The 21,046-nt window shown below is 44.6% G+C and overlaps 1 protein-coding gene and 1 pseudogene across 1 annotated transcript; both read left to right on the top strand.

Annotated features, from left to right (window-relative positions):
- The first annotated feature begins 6,146 nt into the window (after window positions 1-6,146).
- On the top strand, window positions 6,147-9,878 carry LOC109752482 (probable amidase At4g34880). The gene is made up of 5 exons (XM_020311367.3): window positions 6,147-6,706; window positions 6,811-7,025; window positions 8,455-8,694; window positions 8,995-9,193; window positions 9,328-9,878. Exons 1-5 carry the CDS (start codon window positions 6,176-6,178, stop codon window positions 9,682-9,684), a joined length of 1,542 nt encoding a protein of 513 aa, XP_020166956.1. The 5' UTR covers window positions 6,147-6,175; the 3' UTR covers window positions 9,685-9,878.
- On the top strand, window positions 9,818-15,336 carry LOC109752450 (probable amidase At4g34880; annotated as a pseudogene).
- The last annotated feature ends 5,710 nt before the right edge of the window (window positions 15,337-21,046 follow it).

Below are 21,046 nucleotides of genomic sequence, written 5' to 3'. Positions count from 1 at the left end.
GGTGAATTTTCTATGTTTCCATACTTTCATGGTCTTCAAAACCCATCCTCTCCAAGACGTAGCGTCTTGCATGGCATGGGATAAGCTAGTCGAATTGTAAAAGATGAAAAATACACGTTGAAATAGTTGAAGTCGTGCTTAATTACGAAAAAATAACACTTGTCGTCGTTGCGTACCGTTTCAACATCGAAGGTCTCCTCCAGCTTAATACTGAAGCGCCAATCTTCGTCCAGGTGAGGCCTGTCGCACTGACCTCGGTCGTCGTGGCACCAGTCGCACTCCCCCGGGAGACTTTCGTCGTCCGAGTACGACATTCCTATGTTTATAATTCAAATATTAAACGTCTACAATTAAATATATGTACTAAAAAACCTAAGTTAGATCATTATTATTCATCACGGGTTGACTATCGGTTTGTCGAGTCTTTTCTTGAAAACTCTCAGCTCACGTTGGTGTATACATTCGACCGTTGGTGATGGTCGCTCCTCCATTTGTCCCCGAGTGCATTACACCAAAATGTCTAGCACACGGGAACAAAGGAGAAGCGACCCCCACGACAACAGTCGGGATTCTTCGTCCTCTCATATATATATGGTGGAACTCTCCCTCACTGATTCCTCTCTGACATTTGCGACCGTCGGTGATGGTAGCTCCTCCTTTCGTTCTCGAGTGCATTACAGCAAATTGTCTAGCACACGGGAACGAAGGAGAAGCTACCCCCACGACAACAGTCAGGATTCTTCGTCCTCTCATATATGGTGGAGACTCGACAGACTTAAAGTCAACCCGAAATATCGTTTAATTATCTTTCTAAAAGAGGATTTTGCTGGTCTCACCTCGATGTCGGAGGGGGCAGTGACGGGGACGACGGCGGGGATGATGGAGGGGCCGGGGGCTCCTAGATTTCTGCGAACACAAAAACCCTATAAGCTATCAACTAATCATTTGCATACGCCTTGCATAGTGCTCTCCAATTTTAGCATTCAAAGTAGGAGTAGTTTTCCACTTTGAGCATTCAATAAGCAAAATCAAATCACAAAATAAAGTAGTATTCAAATTAGGATGCATTCAACTATAAGCAAAACTACATCATCTCCATGCGTCCGTACATCGTCGAATATTATCACTAATACACCTTGAATACTATCATACATATAGCATCGCTAGTACAGCTAGAACCGTAGCGCCCGACAGGTATCGGCGCGGGCGGTGGACACCAAAAGGGACAGAACCATCACAGGATCATAGCTCCAGTGAGATCCCTGAAGAACCTGCCAGGTATTGTCGAACCTGCCCTCCAACGCAACCATGTAGCGACGGACGTGCTGGTCCTCCTCACTGACACGGTGACGTACCACCTCCGCGGTGTCCTGAAGCCTCGGCACCGTCACTGGCCCACGCGACCGCCACCAAACAAGGATCGGGTCAACGACGGGCTGGCTCCTCACCAACCTACGCCCACCGGAAGGTAGCACCTCCCAAAACCAGCCCGGCGGAGCCCAGTCCCGGACATGGCCCCTCTGAACAAGCCGGCCTCCTCCGCCGAGTCGACGACGAGGATGCGGGATAGGCATCGTCGACGTCGATGCGGGAATAATTGCTTTGATTAAAAAAACAAACTAGTTCTATTAATTTTCTTACTAAAAATAAACTACTTCTATGGTAAAATAAACTAGTTTTGTTAAATCAACTAGTTCAACTACTAATTAAGCACTTACTATAAATAAAATAAAGTAGTACTTACTAAAAATAAACTACTTCTATATATAGTAAAATAAAGTAGTTTTATTAATTAATCAACTAGTTCAACTAAAAATAAACTAACTTTAAATGCACTAACAGTAGAACTAATAACCTAAAATGCACTAAATCAACTAACCTTAAATGTAACTTTTGCAACACAATTTTTTCCTCTCCTCTTCTAACCATAAACATTGAAAAAAAATAAAATTATACAGCCTAAAAATGCTATGAACAAAAAACTATGAACAAAAAAAAAACTATGAACACATACACATACATCCATCCATATACATGCATATCCATCCATCCATACATACATACATCCATATACATACATACATACATACATACATACATACAAAAACAGGGGCGGCGGCGAGACGCAGGGGGGCGGCGGCAGCGCACAGGGGTGGCGGCAGCCGCGGCAGCGCACGGATCGGGATGGGAAGGGGCTCACTGGGGGCTCGAGGCAGGACGGCGACGAGGCCGGTGACGAGGACGACGACGAGGCCGGCGACGATGACGGCGACGAGGACGGCGGGCTCGTGGGGGAGGGGTTACGCGCGCGGCGAGGGCTCGGGGAGGAGCGGCTCGGGGGCGGCTACGGCGACGGCGAGGACGACGTCGACGGCGTGTCAGGGGCGGGGCGACGGCGTTGGGGCAGCGGCTCGTGGCGGCGACGACGACGACGACGACGAGGAACGGCCTGGCGGCGTCGGGGGGAATGGGAGCAGTTGGCGAAATTTTCACAAGTGCTACCTTATATAGGAAAACCAATGGTACCGGTTCGTGGCACCAACCGGTACCAATGCCCGCCTATGGTCCCGGTTAGTGCCACGAACCGGGACCAAAGGTCTCTTTTCGGCAGCCCAAAGGGCGGGAAACTGAGGCCTATGGTCCCGGTTGGTGGCACGAACCGGGACCATAGGGGGGCATTGGTACCCGTTGGTGCCACGAACCGGTACGAATGCCCACCTATGGTCCCGGTTGGTGGCATGAACCGGGACCATAGGCCTTGTGCTGGCACGGTGCGGTGGGAAGTTTAGTCCCACCTTGCTAGTTGAGAGGGGCTCGGAGTGGTTTATAAGCTTTGCTGTCGTAACCCTCTCGAGCTCCTCTCTATTGCAGGCTTACGGGCCTAATCTCTACTTTGCCATGCCTGTTGAGCCTATTGGGTCTTCTGCGGGCCTGAATCCTGGCCCATTGTAGGGTTTCTAGTCGTATTCAGGCCGTGGAGGTCCAGTAGGTGGCATTTTTTCCTTTTTTCTTTTTATTTTTTTATTTCTACTTAAAATTGAATACTTATAGTTTTTTAGTGATTTCTTTTTCGCTTTTAGGTCAAAAAAATTATAAACTTTCTGTTAGTGCCATTAGTTTTAAAATTTATTTTTTTAAATGTATGTGAATCACTAGTTTTATGAATAAATTTACTATAAAAATAGATTTTTGAGTGATTCCATTTCCTGATATTTAATATTAATATGTTTTAACATTATACTCAATTTGGTAATTTTAGGTTATTTTAAATATCTATTTTAATCAAAACCAGATTTTGTTAATTTCTTTGCTATTAAATTCTTTTTGCTATTAATGTTTTGAACAAAAAATGCGTTGTTTTAAGTTGCATAAATTTTATATAATTTTAGTTTCAAAAATACTAGAGGTTTATATAAGCTTTTTAGTTCATTCCTTCTGCTATTATAGTTTTATAAAAGCTTTTTAGTTGATTCTTTTTGCTATTGAAGAATATTATAGTTTTATTTTAGTTCATCATAATAGAATATTTTAGTTGATTTTAGGTTTTTAGTTGATCATAAGAAATATTATAGTTTTATGCATTTTATTATTTTTCATGCATTTACTGCTTTTTTGAGCTATAAGACCAGGAAATTGAAAAGCATTTCAAATGAACTCCGAAAAGGTTGAAAATTGGCATGGTATCATCATTTCACCCACATAGCATGTGAAGGAAAGTTGAGAGGGTTACGGCAAAAACTAGATGCACTTCGTGTACAAAACGGACAATCTCTTTCGAAGTATCAGGATTTCATACGGAAACTCGTCTGTTACAAAGGGATTTCATTTTATAAAACTTATTTGAACTCCTGACTTTTTGTGTGTTCAAAATGCACCATTTAAAGCCACATCATCAATTTTCAATCCTTTTTGACTTCATTTGTTATTTTTCATGCATTTACTAATTATTTTGAGCTATAAGACCCTAACATTGAAAAGCATTTCAAATGAACTATGAAAAGGTTGAAAGTTGGCATGGTATCATCCTTTCATCCACATAGCATGTGCAAGAAAGTAGAGAGGGTTACGACAAAAACTGGATGTACTTCGTGTACAAAACGGACAATCTGTTTCGAAGTATCAGGATTTCATACGGAAACTCGTGTGTTACAAAGGGATTTCATTTTTTAAAACTTATTTGAACTCCTGACTTTTTGTGTGTTCAAAATGCATCATTCAAAGCCACATCATCAATTTTAATTCTTTCTGACTTCATTTGTTATTTTTCATGCATTTACTAAATATTTTGAGCTATTAGACCCTAAAATTGAAAAAACATTTCAAATGAACTCTGAAAAGGTTGAAAGTTGGCATGGTATCATCCTTTCATCCACATAGCATGTGCAAGAAAGTAGAAAGGGTTACGGCAAAAACTGGATGCACTTCATGTACAAAACGGACAATCTGTTTCGAAGTATCAGGATTTCATACGGAAACTCGTCTGTTACAAAGGGATTTCATTTTTTAAAACTTATTTGAACTCCTGACTTTTTGTGTGTTCAAAATGCACCATCCAAAGCCAAATCAACAATTTTCAATCCTTTCTGACTTCATTTGTTATTTTTCATGCATTTACTAATTATATTTGAGCTATAAGACCCTAAAATTGAAAAGCATTTCAAATGAACTCCGAAAAGGTTGAAAGTTGGCATGGTATCATCATTTCATCCATATAGCATGTGCAAGAATGTTGAGAGGGTCCCGGCAAAAGGTGGATGCACTTCGTGTACAAAACGGACAATCTCTTTCAAAGTATCAGGATTTCATACGGAAACTCGTCTGTTACAAAGGGATTTTATTTTTTTAAACTTGTTTGAACTCCTGACTTTTTGTGTGTTCAAAATGCACCATTCAAAGCCACATCATCATTTTTCAATCCTTTTTGACTTCATTTGTGATTTTTCATGCATTTCTTGTGCTAAAAAGTTGAGAGGGTCCCGACAAAAGGTGGATGCACTTCGTGAACAAAATGGACAATCTCTTACGAAGTATCAGGGTTTCGGACGAAAACTCATCTGTTACAAAGGGATTTCATTTTCTTGAACTTATTTGAACTCCAGACTTTTTGTGTGTTCAAAATGAACCATTCAAAGCAGAGACAGATTTTGAATGGTGCATATTCAACACATAAAAAGTTTGTAAAGATCGCCAACCCCAACATAAAAAAAATGAGCATAGATGCGCCTATAGAGAGAATTCAACCTAAATTCATAATAACTTTCTATAAATTTCAGAGAAATTCACTCTGAATTTAGGTCAAATTCCCTGTATAAGGGCATCTATTTTCATTTTGAGAGGAGCTGAACAAAGCAGAGAGGGACGGGCGTATAAACCGCTGTGAGCGCCTTTCGGTTGGCGAGGTGGGACTAAACTCTGACCGCAACGAGGGCCAACCCTTTAGTGCCGGTTTGTGGCACAAATCGGGACTAATGGTCATGGGCCAGGGGCGAGGCGCATTGGTCCCGGTTCGTGCGTGGAACCGGAACCAAAAGGTGCAGACAAACCGGGACCAGTGGCCCACTGGGCTCACGAACCGTGACTAATGCACCCCATGGGTCCCGTTCGTGCAGAACCGGGACTAATGGGCTGGCCAGGCCCGAACGAAAGCACTGTTTTCTACTAGTATATGTATATCATATGGGCACATTATCATTCAGACAACTCCTTTTCTTTAGAATTATTTATTCTCATTATTTTCGTACTATATATAGTACAAAATCTTGTCGAACAGATCTGTATACTTTCAAGAAAGTTCAGGGACGAAAAATATACTTATCCCAGTCAAAAAAGCAAGCACCATTGCCAAAATTAGAACTTGAACTCTAATGGCCTGGTTCGGCCAATTGCATTTTAACAACCATTGTTTATGCCCTTAGAAGGAATCAGGGCGTCTGCGGATTCCGTTGGTTAAACGGAACTTATTTTGGCCAGTTCCGTTTGGACTGCCCATTGGCAAAACAATCGGGTTTTTTTAATCATGGGAAAGTTATTAATCTATGTTGATCTCATCGATAAGCGATTGCAGCGATGGGATATGAATTTACAGGGCCAGGCATAGTACATGGGTTGAGCAGTTGAGCTTGTGTTGAGTCAACACTAGACTTCACATCTTGGACAAGCCGGCGTTAGCTCCAGGATGCCTCGGCCGCTCCTGGCAGTGGCCGCGGCGCTCGCGCTGTTGCTCGTGCTGGCCGCCGGCGCCCATGGCTTCCAGATCGAGGAGGCGACCGTGACCAGCATCCAGCTCGGCTTCAACAACGGCAGCCTCACCTCCGTGGACCTCGTCCGCTTCTACCTCGACCGCATCCGGGGCCTCAACCCGCTCCTCCGCGCCGTTATCGAGGTCAACCCGAACGCGCTCCGGCAGGCCGCGCGCGCCGACGCCGAGCGCCGCTCCTCTTCCTCCGCAAAGTGCGTGACCGCCGGCAGGCCCCTGCACGGTGTCCCCGTCCTGCTCAAGGACAACATCGCCACCCGCGACGCGCTCAACACGACCGCCGGGTCCTTCGCTCTACTCGGTTCCGTTGCCAGGCGGGACGCCGGCGTGGTGCGTCGGCTGCGGCGGGCCGGCGCCGTGGTGCTCGGCAAGGCCAACATGGACGAGTGGGCCAACTTCCGCAGCCTCGCCGGCACCGACGGCTGGAGCGCGCGCGGCGGCCAAGCCCGGGTAAGTAACTTATTACACGAGCACATCTAGTGATCCTCTCACTCTGCTTGCTCTAATGGCGAACGAACTAATCCTCGCATTGTGCTCTGCATTCTGTGGTGTAGAACCCGTACGTGCTGTCGGCGACCCCGTGCGGGTCGAGCACGGGGTCGGCGATCGCCGCGGCGGCGAGCATGGCAGCGGTGACGCTGGGGACCGAGACGGACGGCTCGATACTCTGCCCGGCGTCGCTGAACTCGGTGGTGGGGATCAAGCCCACGGTGGGGTTGACCAGCCGGGCTGGGGTCGTCCCCATCACACCACGCCAAGACACCGTCGGGTAAGTGATTGATTTAATTTACTGATCCCTGCCTGTCAGGGGCGGAGCCGGGGGGACGAGCAGGGGCCTGGCACCCCCAACGATAGACAATTTTAGACAATTTTAATAGAAGTGACGAGTAATTATCAATGAGATTAGACCAATATACGTACTCGGCCTTCTCTATACTCGAATCCTGGCTCCGCCACTGCTGCCTGTATCCATAGACCATCGATCTAACCAATGAAATATAATAATTCGATAAACAAGTATTCCCTCTGTCTCATAATATAAGAATGACGAAGAAAGTACTGTATATCACTAGAGTGTAGTTTTTTTTCACGCATACGCAAAAGCTTGTGTTTATTTTAATTGATAGAACGAGCTAGATTCGTAGTAAAATGATGTTTCCAGCGGTATAAAGTTTGTAATACGCAACTGCTATTAAATCATTGGTCAAATTGCCAATCTAGAGATTCATGTAGGCATTATTACAAATCCAGAAGGAGGTAGTAATGTTATGATACTGATGCCAATTCTATGAAGTTTGTCAGTTAAAGCGGAATAAATCGGCTTTGTCAACTACTCCGTAGCTGTCAAAAATGTGAAAATAACGGTGCATGTCATATCACCCAAATAAAACAATCACTTTTAGTTCTTGGACTCCACTACAAATCTGACGTCAGATTTTTTTACAATGGCAAATGAACATACCAAACTATGTTGTTCGGGATGACAAGTGTAGTTGACGAGCACGGCAAATCCACCTTACTTCGTTTTTTGTCAGAAAGATTACCGTGCTTGCAAACTAACATTGCCATCATCGCGGCAATATATATTGCCATGAAAAACGTCAAATTTACCATGCTTACAACTATGACAGGATTTTTAACATTTCCATAGTTATTTTTGTACCCTCTTTGTTCCAAACCAATTAAAATTAGTAGAATTTTGCATGTCATGTGAGGTTAAATTATGGATTAACTGTTGAGGGTACACGTGACATGATATATCTTGAATTGACAAAAAGTAAGTTTTTTCAAAAAGAGAGATCGAAAAGTGGGCTTTGAATGATTGAGATGCAGGACAACTTGTTACATACAATCTGGCTATGGACATCAACAGATCTAGAGATCGAGATTGCAACCCCCTTTTTCTTGAATAAAAATGTTTCGCTAAGTCCACTTTGATATTCAACTTGACAATTGGCTAGGGTAGTTGCTACTCTTTCCTTGGTTTATAAACCATCCTAGTGGTATTTTGCAAATGGTGCTAAACATCCTACTGTACTACAACACAGTAAATAGTTGTTGTTTTTTCGAAATGATGGTTAAACTTCGGGTCTCTGCATCATTATGAGGCACACAATCACTATTATTAATGGTTGCCATATGAACCGTGTCTCCAAGTAAAGTAAAACGAATGGAGACCTTGATGTTTCATACGACAGGCCAATTTGCCGCACAGTGACGGATGCGGTGCTCGTGCTGGACGCCATTGTCGGCTACGACACCCTCGACGCGGCAGCCACAAGCACAGCTTCGAAGTACATCCCCGATGGCGGATACACACAGTTCTTGAAGAAAGACGGACTAAACGGGAAGAGGATCGGCATCCCCAATGGGTTCTTCAGCTACGCGAATGGGACCATGCAGCACACAGTTTACCAGCAACATATAGACACAATGAGGTAATTTGCCTTCTTTTACCATATTGGAGCAATCCTAATTTCGATCTCTGCCCTCTTTGTGAGATGTACAATGCCTGAAGTACTGCAAAGTTTGCTGAAAAGTATTACTATCTCTGATCCATATTAATTGTCGCTAAAATGGATATTTCTAGACGTATTTCAATGCTACTCCCTTCGTTCCTAAATATATGTCTTTTTAGGGATAGATACATCCGTTTGAGCGACAACTAATTTGGATCGGAGAGAGTACATCAACCCTAAGCGATGTCATATCACATTATCTTGTTTGTCCATTTGAAGGAAACATGGAGCAATAGTGATCGAGGACCTTGACATAGCGAATCTAAGTGTCATATTGGATTCCCTTAACAATGGCCAAGAGATTGCATTAGCAGCAGAGTTCAAGTTAAGCCTCAACGCATATCTGTCGGGCTTATCCTACTCTCCAGTTCGAACGCTTGCAGACATCATAGCTTTCAACGATGCACATCCCATCGAGGTCAGCTTAGTTCAGAGTTGAATGTTTTTCTTCTTCATGTATTTTCTCATCGTTACCCTGTATGTTATGATTTTATATGTTTGTTTCCCGTAAGAGTCACGAAACTGAAATTACGAGATTGACACACATGGCAGGAAAAGATGAAGGAAATTGGGCAGATCATCTTCCTGGTGGCCGAGAACACGACCGGCATTGGTGCCGTTGAGACAGCGGCGATCAGTCAGCTGAACAAGCTATCCGCCGACGGGCTGGAGAAGCTAATGAGGGAGCATGAGCTGGATGCGGTCGTGACGCCCAACGACTCCGTGTCCTCCGTGCTCGCCATGGGCGGCATGCCGGCCATCACCGTACCTGGTGGTTACGGCAAGCTAGGGGTGCCGTTTGGTGTCAGCTTCGGCGGGTTGAAGGGGTACGAACCGAGGCTGATCGAGATGGCGTATGCGTTTGAGCAGGTTACCATGGTGAGGAAGACCCCCACGTTCTTGCCATAGAATTGACAAGAGAAAGGTGGTATCGGGATTTATTTTGTTTGTTTTATGATATTTATGTACATTTACGGTGTAATCATTTTCCGCAAATTTGTCGACAAATATTTAGATACTTTTCAGAATATCTTTCCAGGAAATGTATCGTTTGAAAAGTGACTGGGACAGACATACTCATGGAGCATCTGAAAAATGCCAAAAGCGACCGCCACAAAATATGTTCAAATGCCACTAATTTAAAGCAACGAGCGCACTGGCCAAGCCACTAACCACACTGACACTGGCACCGTCCAGCTCAGCTCAGCTAAGCATAGCTTGGCTGCGGCTGCAAGCTACTGCCGCCGTCCTCGCTCTGGTCGCCGGTGCCGGCGCCGCACACAACTTCGAGTTCCACGAGGCCACCGTTGAGGCCATCCAGCTCGGCTTCCGCAACGGCAGCCTCACGTCGGCGGCGCTCGTCCGGTTCTACCCTGGACCAGATCGGCCCTGAACCGCGCCGTCATCGAGGTCAACCCGGACGCGCTCCGGCAGGCGGCTTGCGCCGACGCCGAGCGCAGCCGCGGCCAGCCCACCGGTGCGCTGCACAGGGTCCCCGTCCTGCACAAGGACAACATCGCCACCCGCGACGCGCTCAACACCACGGCCGGCTCCTTTGTCAGCCATAATCTTGACTTAGCGCGTCCGTTGGCGCAACATGCGAGACTCCGCGCATGAAGTTGGGCAGCCAGACGTGCAGCAGTTTTTGGCGCGTGGAGAGGCTCGGTCTTGCGGCCGTTGAGGAGCTGCTCAAGTGCTGGAGCCATGCATGTAGCTAGCAGTAGTTTGTTAGTGCATGTGCGTGTGCATGCATAGTTGGTTAGGCAGGCCGTGGGTTAGTTGAGTTAGTGGCCGGTGGTGGCCGGGTCATGCGTGCGTGAGTGGGTGCGTGGTAGCTAGCTAGGTGTGTGTGCGAGTTGGTATAAAAACCCATTCCCTGTGTATTGGTTGATTGCGCCGGTATGAGCCGAGTCTAGGAGCCAGAGAAGAGGTAGTCTCCGCCGGGACCGTGGTATGCGCCCGGTCGGCTGTGAGAGAGCTCCTCTGGGTAGGCTGCGGTGTGTTGCCGCGCCCGGGTATGTGCCGAGTAAAGTGAGGCTGTTTGAGCGGCCGAGACGCCGTTCGTGCGGCGGAGGCGTTTGTGCGCTGGAAAAAATTATGTGCTCCATCTTTCACCTTCGTTTGTGCGAGTGAGAGAAAGAGAGCGGTAAACAACATCCTTCGCGCTCCTCGGCTCCGTGGTGAGGCGGGACGCCGGCGTGGCGGCCCGGCTACGGCGTGCCGGCGCCGTGGTGCTCGGCAAGTCCAACCCCTCTGAGTGGTCCGAGTTCCGCCAAGTCGAAAACGGGTGGAGCGCCCGCGGCGGCCAGACGCGGAACCTGTACGTGCTGTCGTCGGACCCGTGTGGGTCGAGCGCCGGGTCGGGCGTGGCTGCGACGGCGAACATGGCGGCTGTGACGCTGGGCACCGACACCGACGGCTCCATACTCCAATCAGGCCGACCCTCGGGCTCACCAGCCGCGCCGGCGTCGTGCCCATCACCCTGTTGCAGGACACCGTCGGGTGGGCAATTCTTCTTCTTTTCGATAAATGGCGCTTTATTACTTAAAGGTTTAAGCATTACACCTGGTCTCTGCATAACTGAGGTACACATAGTCTTGCTAAGTGGAAGCTAAAAAAAATAGTAAAGGCGAAGTATAAGAAATCGAGTCTGCATGCCACCTAAACTGTACGATGGCCAATCCTAAGATCTATGTTGTTATCCATGTTAGGTAAAAGTATCCCTCGTCGTGTGTTTTAAGCATGTACACACCTTCTTAAACAGGTCTTGATTGTCCACACGTTGTATAGATGACCATAAACGAAGCGTACCGGTACACCTGTAGATAACCAGCATAAGAGAAGGACTTTTATTGTTGAAAACCTTATCATTCCTACATAGCCAAAGCGGCCAAATAATGGCAAGAGCTTCCACCCTGATAAGAATTCTAAACTTGTGATCAATCACATATAACCAGTTCCAAAAAATATTAATATCACTACGTAGAGGATACAAGTCAGAAACTATTTGGTTGATTGACCATATAGACCGATCTAATTTGCTATGGAAGAACAACTGTTTTATTGTTTCGTCCCAATGAGAAAAAATACATTGCGTATTTCCTAGCCAATTCCTCTTAATAATTGAGGCTATCTTTAGTAAGAATGACTTCTCGACGAAGATACCATGTAAGGATTATTCTTACGCGAGATCTTCTTGTTATTGTCAACTGGCACATCAGATGAATCAACGCTCTATACATTGAATGTACCGAGAATTTACCACTCGTATTTAGATTCCACCGAAATGCATCGACTCCATGTGAAAAATGTACCGTGGCGAGACGATTTAGCAAATCATTTCACCATGCAAGTCTGGGGCCCATTAAATCTCGTCGGAATATCACATTCGGAGGAAAGGATTCCGGAAGCATGGCGATGGTATCACCCTTATGACAAACAATATTATATAGAGCTAGATATTGTTTCCCAAGTGTGGCATTTCTTCTGGATATAGAACCGTGGCAATTATTATTCTTCTTCTTGCTGCTGTTTCATTCAACACGAAATTTCATGGCGAGTCGACACGAATTGCAGGCCGATTTGCCGGACGGTGTCGGACAAGGTGCACGTACTGGACTCCATCGTCGGCTACGACGAGCTCGACGCCGCGGCCACCAGAGCGGCGTCCAAGTACATCCCGCATGGCGGGTACGCGCAGTTCCTGATGAAAAATGGGCTAAGGGGGAAGAGGATCGGCGTCCCGAATGGCTTCTTCCAAGGATATGGACAGACGCAGCTGAACGTGTACAAGCAGCACCTCGCCACAATGAGGTACTGACCTTTACATTTCACTGTCGATGGATGAATATGATTATGACAGGCAGCTGCTAGTGTAAATGTGAATTGGTTCTTGATGATTTCTCCAAAGGAAACTCGGAGCGGTGGTGATCGAGAAGCTGGACGTCGCGGCCAATCCGACAGCTCTGTTGGATGAGATCAGCTCCAACGAGGGGATCGCAGTACAGGCAGAGTTCAAGCTCAACATAAACGCCTACTTGGCAGACTTGGTCTACTCCCCGGTCCATTCGCTAGCAGACATCATAGCTTTCAACAACCAGCATCCTGTGGAGGTAAGAGTTAGTGTACAAAAACCCAAAAAACCTTAATATCATCTCTTGATTTCTTGTTGTAAGTTAAAAAAAGCAAGTAATACAAATTAATCTTTACTACCCTTTTAGGGTGTCATGATTTCGTCTGGCCAACAGGCAAGCTAAAGCCTAACAGATGACATGCTTGTTGTAGGAGCGGATGAAAGATTTCGGGCAGGACGACCTCACCGCGGCACAAAATACAGACGGCATTGGCCCCGTGGAAAGAGTGGCGATACGACGGCTAAAGGAGCTGTCAGCTAATGGGCTGGAGAAGCTAATGAAGGAACCCCAACTAGATGCGATTGTGACACCCAGCAGTGACGCTTCTAGCCTTCTCGCCACAGGTGGTCACCCTGGCATTGTTGTGCCAGCGGGGTTTAACGATCAAGGGGTTCCCTTTGGCATATGCTTCGGCGGGCTGCAGGGGTACGAGCCAAGGCTGATCGAGATGGCGTATGCATTCGAGCAGGCTACCAAAGTGAGGAAGCCACCCATGTTCAAGGCCCAGCTGGAACGCACAATCAAGAGTGAAGTATAACCCTAGTATGTGCATCGGTCATTCTCAAACTTGGTGTGTGTTCATGATGCTTTGTATTGCCTTCATGCTCTATACTATGAGTTAATAGAAAACACCCTTTATGCCTCTTAGTTGTGCGTGTAGAACTTGTTGCCCATGTCGAGTCTTGGCCTCCTTTATGTATTCATGGTATGGTGGTAGCCTCCTCTTCTCCGAGTAGGCTTATTTCAGGGAACCCAAGCATATACCAACTAGGTTGGTGGTCTCCGTGTGGGCACCAAGGTCTACATATAACTAGGTCCATACCCCTTATACAACATACATAGTATAGGCATAAATAGTACGATTACTCATTGTCACACAACATTTATTCAAAACATTGCAGCCCATGTGAAAAATTGTCGCATGAAGTTCATCTAAGATGTTTCAGCGGGATATCTGTGGCCAACAAGCATGAGGAGTGTGGGCACAAGCAATGTAGAAAAGCAGGTCTTTACCCGATCTGTGGGCTAAGCGTTCGACCTTACGCTAAGCCCTAAGATCTTGGGTCTGAACCCTATGATCGGCAGGAATCTAAGTATATTGAATCTCTTTATGTGATGGTCGATATATCTTCTACTAATCCACATAACACAATGTTCTTTAGAAATTATTGGTCTTAGGGCACGTACAAAGTACAATGCAAGATGCTGAGAGGGGCGTATGAAAATAAACCAGTTTTTTCTTATGCGTCGATGCTTATATATAGCATAGGGACTTGCTTACAGACCTCTGCTATAAAAACAAGCAACGACGCTCAATCAAAATTTTGGTTTATTTTCACTAGCACATTGCATTGTACAAGTTCATCGGAGCCAAGCCATGAGAGCAATAGACATGTTCTTCACCTTTTAGGCTCAAGACCCGTACAAGGAACATCTACAAGCATAAAAGAAGATATGATATACGGCTCCTGTATATCGATTGCCATGATGACATTGTGCAATGTATTGCACAGCTCATTCACATCCTGAGTAAGAATGAACTGCACTAATTTGATATGCACTCACTCCTACAACTTATTACTTACATAATGTACACCATATGAACACCAATTGCACCACCTATGTCATGCTGTACACTCTGATCACTACCTCGAGCTAAAAAACTATAAACTAAAGAAATCTAGTTCACCCAAAACAACAAAACCTATTCTAACAGTCAATATACAAATATTGCAGGGTAACAAAATTTCACTTCGGACACATCTACACTACGTCGGAATAAGTTTCGGGTCTACAGCGCCATGACACCCATTAGACCGACGAATACAGGCGACAAAATACAGAGGCGCCATGCCGTTGGAGTTAATTGCAAGGCACTACCACACTTCGGCACGTCGTTACGAGTCAGTACCACTATTCACTTTTTTTGCAGTTCAATACGAACTCAAACCCTAAGTGTTACAAAACGGTCTGATAGCCGTATAAGCGCGTATTGACCACGTATCTGACCGACCGAGCCCATGTGCCAGGTGCCATGGTGGCCTACCCGCGCGCACCTGCTCGCACCCGCGCGGTCACTCATCCCAGCCGGCTCGGTCGCACCATGTAGTTGGGTCGGGTCAAACCCGTACGGGACGAACCCTAGTTTCCTCTCCCCTCTCCCTCGTCTCCCTCTCCCCTCTCAGGTGATGGCGGCGGCGACGGTGCGGGCGGGTACGGAGACCTTCCCGGCCTTGGGAGCGATGACCACTTAGGTCTGGATGACGTCGACGGCTCCAGTTCGTACTACTCCACCGCAGACGACGAGGATTTGGAGGAGGAGGCGGCGCTGTCCATGGAGGACAGGGTGAGGCTGGCAGAGATATGGGTCGCCAACCCTACCAGTAGCCATCAGTGGACCAGTGGAGCTGTTGGCGGCGTGCTGTAAGTCCCTCTCTTCTCTCCTTCTTTCTATATATTTCAAAACAGGGGGCTAGGGTTAGTTGCTCATGATAGTGTGAATTTGTTCTGTCAATTGTAGTTTGGATGATGCTATTTGGGATGTTCGGATTCATTTTGATGCACAACATAATCTGGATAGGAAGATATGCAGCTCAGATGTGACATTTCTGAACTTATATGCACTAATGCACACACAAGATTATTCCTTCTCTGATGAACTGTACCACATGAAGAATTTAGGCAGTGGAGAGGAAAGAGAGCATGGGTTAGAATTGATTGAGACAAACATCGAACTGCAGCAACTTAAGAAGGAATATGAGCATAGTTTAGTTCTGAATTTGCTAGTGAGGGCAACAACACCTTTTGTATGTCAAATAGAAGAAGATTTAGTGAGATCAAAGTACAGCAATGTCTGTCAGAGGAGAGAAGAAGATTTAGCAACTATATTGTATGAACCACCTTTAGTGTATGATCTTAGTGAGCCTGCAGTTCTTCCTATTGATAAAGAAGGTGTTGTTTTTCATAGTCAGTGCACACAAGAGAGCAGAAATTTCAGTAAGGGGAAGCTCAAAGCTGTAATGGAGGAAGAGGCACTGCTAGAGGAGGGACATAATAACGGTGATGATTGTGAGGATGCATATGGCAGTGATAACAATCCTTTCTGCATGGAGAAGTACAGGATATGTGAAGACACAGAGATAATTGAGGGGAATAAACTAGCAGAGCAAGAAGTTGAAGATCAATATTCAGATGAAGATTCAGATGAGGATTCAGAAGAGGAACAAGTACATTATGAGGGTGACACTGAGGTTGAGGATTTGTTTGAGATGGAGGAGGAGGAGGAGGAGCAGGAGAAGGTGGATGAGGTCAATGTTGTTGCAACAGAAGAAGCAGCAATGCAAAAAACTGCAAAAAGGAGGAAGAAGCTGGTAGTTAGGAGAGCCCTACTACTAGGTCACATTCAAGTGTGTTGGAGGACGTGAAACCTAATTTCATTCCTTCATCAGATGAAGAAGATGATGTGTTGCTTTTTGAGGATGAAGATGGTGAACATGAGCCACTGTCATTTGTTCTACCTAAAGGGAGGAAGAGTGGGGCCAAGAAAAGGAAACCAAGGATCTGGTACAATGACAAACTTGAGCAACCATGACCGCGTTCATGAGACTGGTTCTACCGATGTGTTTCGCACACAGGTGGCTAGTGGGTGTCTATTTCTCCAGCTTTAGTTGAATCGAGTGTGACTACGCCCTGTCCTTGTTGAAGGTTAAAACAGCACACTTGACGAAAAATCGTTGTGGTTTTGATGCGTAGGTAAGAACGGTTCTTGTTAAGCCCATAGCAGCCACGTAAAACTTGCAACAACAAAGTAGAGGACGTCTAACTTGTTTTTGCAGGGCATGTTGTGATGTGATATGGCCAAGACGTGATGATATATAAATTGTTGTATGAGATAATCATGTTTTGTAAAAGTTATCGGCAACTGGCAGGAGCCTTATGGTTGTCGCTTTATTGTATGAAATGCAATCGCCATGTAATTGCTTTACTTTATCACTAAGCGGTAGCGATAGTTGTAGAAGCAATAGTTGGCGAGACGACAACGATGCTTCGATGGAGATCAAGGTGTCAAGTCGATGACGATGGTGATCATGACGGTGCTTTGGAGATGGAGATCAAAGGCACAAGATGATGATGGCCATATCATATCACTTATATTGATTGCATGTGATGTTTATCCTTTATGCATCTTATTTTGCTTAGTACAGCAGTAGCATTATAAGATGATCCCTTACTAAATTTTAAGGTATAAGTGTTCTCCCTGAGTATGCACCGTTGCTACAGTTCTTCGTGTTGAGACATCACGTGATGATCAGGTGTGATAAGCTCTACGTTCACATACAACTGGTGCAAGCCAGTTTTGCACATGCAGAATACTCGGGTTAAACTTGACGAGCCTAGCGTATGCAGATATGGCCCCGGAACACTGGAGACTGAAAGGTCAAGCGTGAATCATATAGTAGATATGATCAACATAGAGATTTTCACCATTGAAGACTACTCCATCTCACGTGATGATCAGACATGGTTTAGTTGATTTGGATCGCGTGATCATTTATATGACTAGAGGGATGTCTATCTAAGTGGGAGTTCTTAAGTAATATAATTAATTGAACTTTAATTTATCATGAACTTAGTCCTGATAGTATTTGCAAATTATGTTGCAGATCAATAGCTCGCGATGTAGCTCCCCGTTTATTTTTTGATATGTTCCTAGAGAAATATAAGTTGAAAGATGATAGTAGCAATGATGCGGACTTGGTCCGTGACCTGAGGACTTTCCCTCATTGCTGCACAGAAGAATTATGTCCTTGATGCACCGCTAGGTGACAGATCTATTGCAGGAGCAGATGCAAACGTTATGAACGTTTTGACAAAAACTCGGCATGATGACTACTTGATAGTTTAGTGCACCATGCTTTACGGCTTAGAACCGGGACTTCAAAAATGTTTTGAACACACGGAGCATATAAGATGTTCCAAGAGTTGAAATTGGTATTTCATACTCATGCCTGTATCAAGAGGTATGAGACCTCTAATAGTACTTTGCCTACAAGATGGAGGAGAATAGCTGAACCAGTGAGCATGTGCTCAGATTGTCTGGGTACTACAATTTCTTGAATCAAGTGGGAGTTAATCTTCCAGATAAGATTGTAATTGACAAATTTCGCTAGTCCCTATCTCCAAGTTACTAGAACTTCGTGATGAACTATAATATGCAAGGGATGACGAAAGTAATTCCCGAGCTCTTCGCGATGCTGAAATCGACGAAGGTAGAAATCAAGAAAGAGCCTCATGTGTTGATGATTAACAAGACCACTAGTTTCAAGAAAAGGGCAAGGGGGTAGAAGGGGAACTTCAAGAAGAACAGCAAGCAAGTTGCTGCTCAAGTGAAGAAGCCCAAGTTTGGACCTAAGCCTGAGACTGAGTGCTTCTACTAAAATGGAAATGGTCACTGGAAGTCGAACTGCCCTAGATACTATGGTGGATAAGAAGGATGGCAAAGTGAACAAAGCTATATTTGATATACATGTCATTGATGTGTACTTTACTAGTGTTTATAGCAACCCCTCGGTATTTGATACTAGTTCAGTTACTAAGAGTAGTAACACAAAAACCGAGTTGCAAGATAAACAGAGACTAGTTAAGGACGAGGTGACGATGTGTATTAGAAACCAAGGTTGATAAGATCACCATCGCACACTACTAAGAGTAGTGTTGAACCTAAAATAAATGTTATTTGGTGTTTGCGTTGAGCATGAGTATGATTGGATCATGTTTATTGCAATATGATTATTCATTTTAGTCAAAGAATAATTGTTGTTCTGTTTACATGAATAAAACCTTCTATGGTCATACACTTAATATAAATGGTTTATTGAACCTCGATTGTAGTGATACATATATTCATAATATTGAAGCCAAAAGATGCAAAGTTGATAATGATAGTGCAACTTATATGTAGCACTTGTAAAGCGCATGAAGAAACTCCATGCTGATGGACTTTTGGAATCACTTGATTATGAATAACTTGATGCTTGCGAACCATGCCTCATGGGCAAGATGACTGAAACTCCATTCTCCGGAACAATGGAGTGATCAACTGACTTATTGGAGATAATACATACTGATGTATGCGGTCCGATGAGCATTGAGGCTCGCGGCGGGTATCGTTATTTTCTGACCTTCACAGATGATTTGAGCAGATATGGGTATATCTACTTAATGAAACATAAGTCTGAAACATTTGAAAAGTTCAAAGAATTTCAGAGTGAAGTGGAAAATCATCGTAACAACGAAATAAAGTTTCTACGATCTGATCGCGGAGGCGAATATTTGAGTTACGAGTTTGATCTTCATTTGAAACAGTGCGGAATAGTTTCGGAACTCACGCCACCCGGAACACCACAGCGTAATGGTGTGTCCGAACGTCATAACCGTACTTTATTGGATATAGTGCAATCTATGATGTCTCTTACCGATTTACCACTATCTTTTTGGGGTTATGCATTAGAGACAGCTACATTCACGTCAAATAGGGCACCGTCTAAATCCGTTTGAGACGACACTGTATGAACTATGGTTTGGCAAGCAACCTAAGCTGTCGTTTCTTAAAGTTTGGGGTTGTGATGCTTATGTGAAAAAGTTTCAACCTGATAAGCTCGAACCCAAATCGGAGAAATGCGTCTTCGTAGGATACCCAAAGGAAACTGTTGGGTGCACCTTCTATCATAGATGCGAAGGCAATATATTCGTTGCTAAGAATGGATCCTTTCTAGAGATGGAGTTTCTCTCGAAAGAAGTGAGTGGGAGGAAAGCAGAACTTGATGAGGTAATTGTACCTGCTCCCGAATTGGAAAGTAGTTCATCACAGAAATCAGTTCCAGTGATTCCTACACCAATTAGTGAGGAAGATAATGATAGTGATCATGAAACTTCATATCAAGTTACTACCGAACCTCGTAGGTCAAACAGGGTAAGATCCGCACCAGAGTGGTACGGTAATCCTATTCTGGAGGTCATGTTACTTGACCATGACGAACGTACGAACTATGAGGAAGCGATGATGAGCCCAGATTCCGCGAAATGGATTGAGACCATGAAATCTGAGATGGGATTCATGTATGAGAACAAAGTATGGACTTTGGGTGACTTGCCCGATGATCGGCAAGCAATAGAGAATAAATGGATCTTGAAGAGGAAGACGGACGCTGATAGTAGTGTTAGTATCTACAAAGCTCTAATTGTCGCAAAAAAAATTTCGACAAGTTCAAGGTGTTGACTACGATGATATTTTCTCACTTGTATCGATGCTTAAAAGTCTGTCCGAATCATGTTAGCAATTGCCGCATTTTATGAAATTTGGCAAATGGATGTCAAACCTGCATTCCTTAATGGATTTCTTAAAGAAGAGTTGTATGTGATGCAACCAGAAGGTTTTATCGATCCTAAAGGTGCTAACAAAGTGTGCAAAGCTCCAGCGATCCATCTATGGACTGGTGCAAGCATCTCGGAGTTGGAATATATGTTTTGATGAGTTGATCAAAGCATATAGTTTTATACACTTGCAGTGAAGACTGTATTTACAAGAAAGTGAGTGGGAGCACTACAGCATTTCTGATAAGTATATGTGAATGACATATTGTTGATCGAAAATAATGTAGAATTTTCTGGAAAGCTTAACGGAGTGTTTGAAAGGAGTTTTTCAAAGAAACACCTCGGTGAAGATGCTTACATATTGAGCATCAAGATATATAGAGATAGATCAAGACGCTTGATAAGTTTTTTCAATGAGTACATACCTTGACAAGATTTTAAAGTAGTTCAACATGGAACAGTCAAGGAAGGAGTTCTTGCCTGTGTTGCTAGGTGTGAAGTTGAGTAAGACTCAAAGCCCGACCACGGCAGAAGATAGAGAGAGAATAAAAGTCATTCCCTATGCCTCAGCCATAGGTTCTATAAAGTATGCCATGCTATGTACCAGACCTATTGTATACCCTGCCCTGAGTTTAGCAAGGGAGTACAATAGTGAACTAGGAGTAGATCACTAGACATTGGTCAAAATTATCCTTAGAGGACTAAGGAAATATTTCTCGGTTATGGAGGTGATAAAGAGCTCGTCGTAAAGAGTTACATCGATG

The sequence above is a fragment of the Aegilops tauschii genome, chromosome 2, assembly GCF_002575655.3.
Source record: "Aegilops tauschii subsp. strangulata cultivar AL8/78 chromosome 2, Aet v6.0, whole genome shotgun sequence".
Taxonomy (NCBI): domain Eukaryota; kingdom Viridiplantae; phylum Streptophyta; class Magnoliopsida; order Poales; family Poaceae; genus Aegilops; species Aegilops tauschii.
The sequence above is the reverse complement of the archived record's forward strand: the minus strand, read 5'-3'. Positions and strand labels throughout refer to the sequence as shown.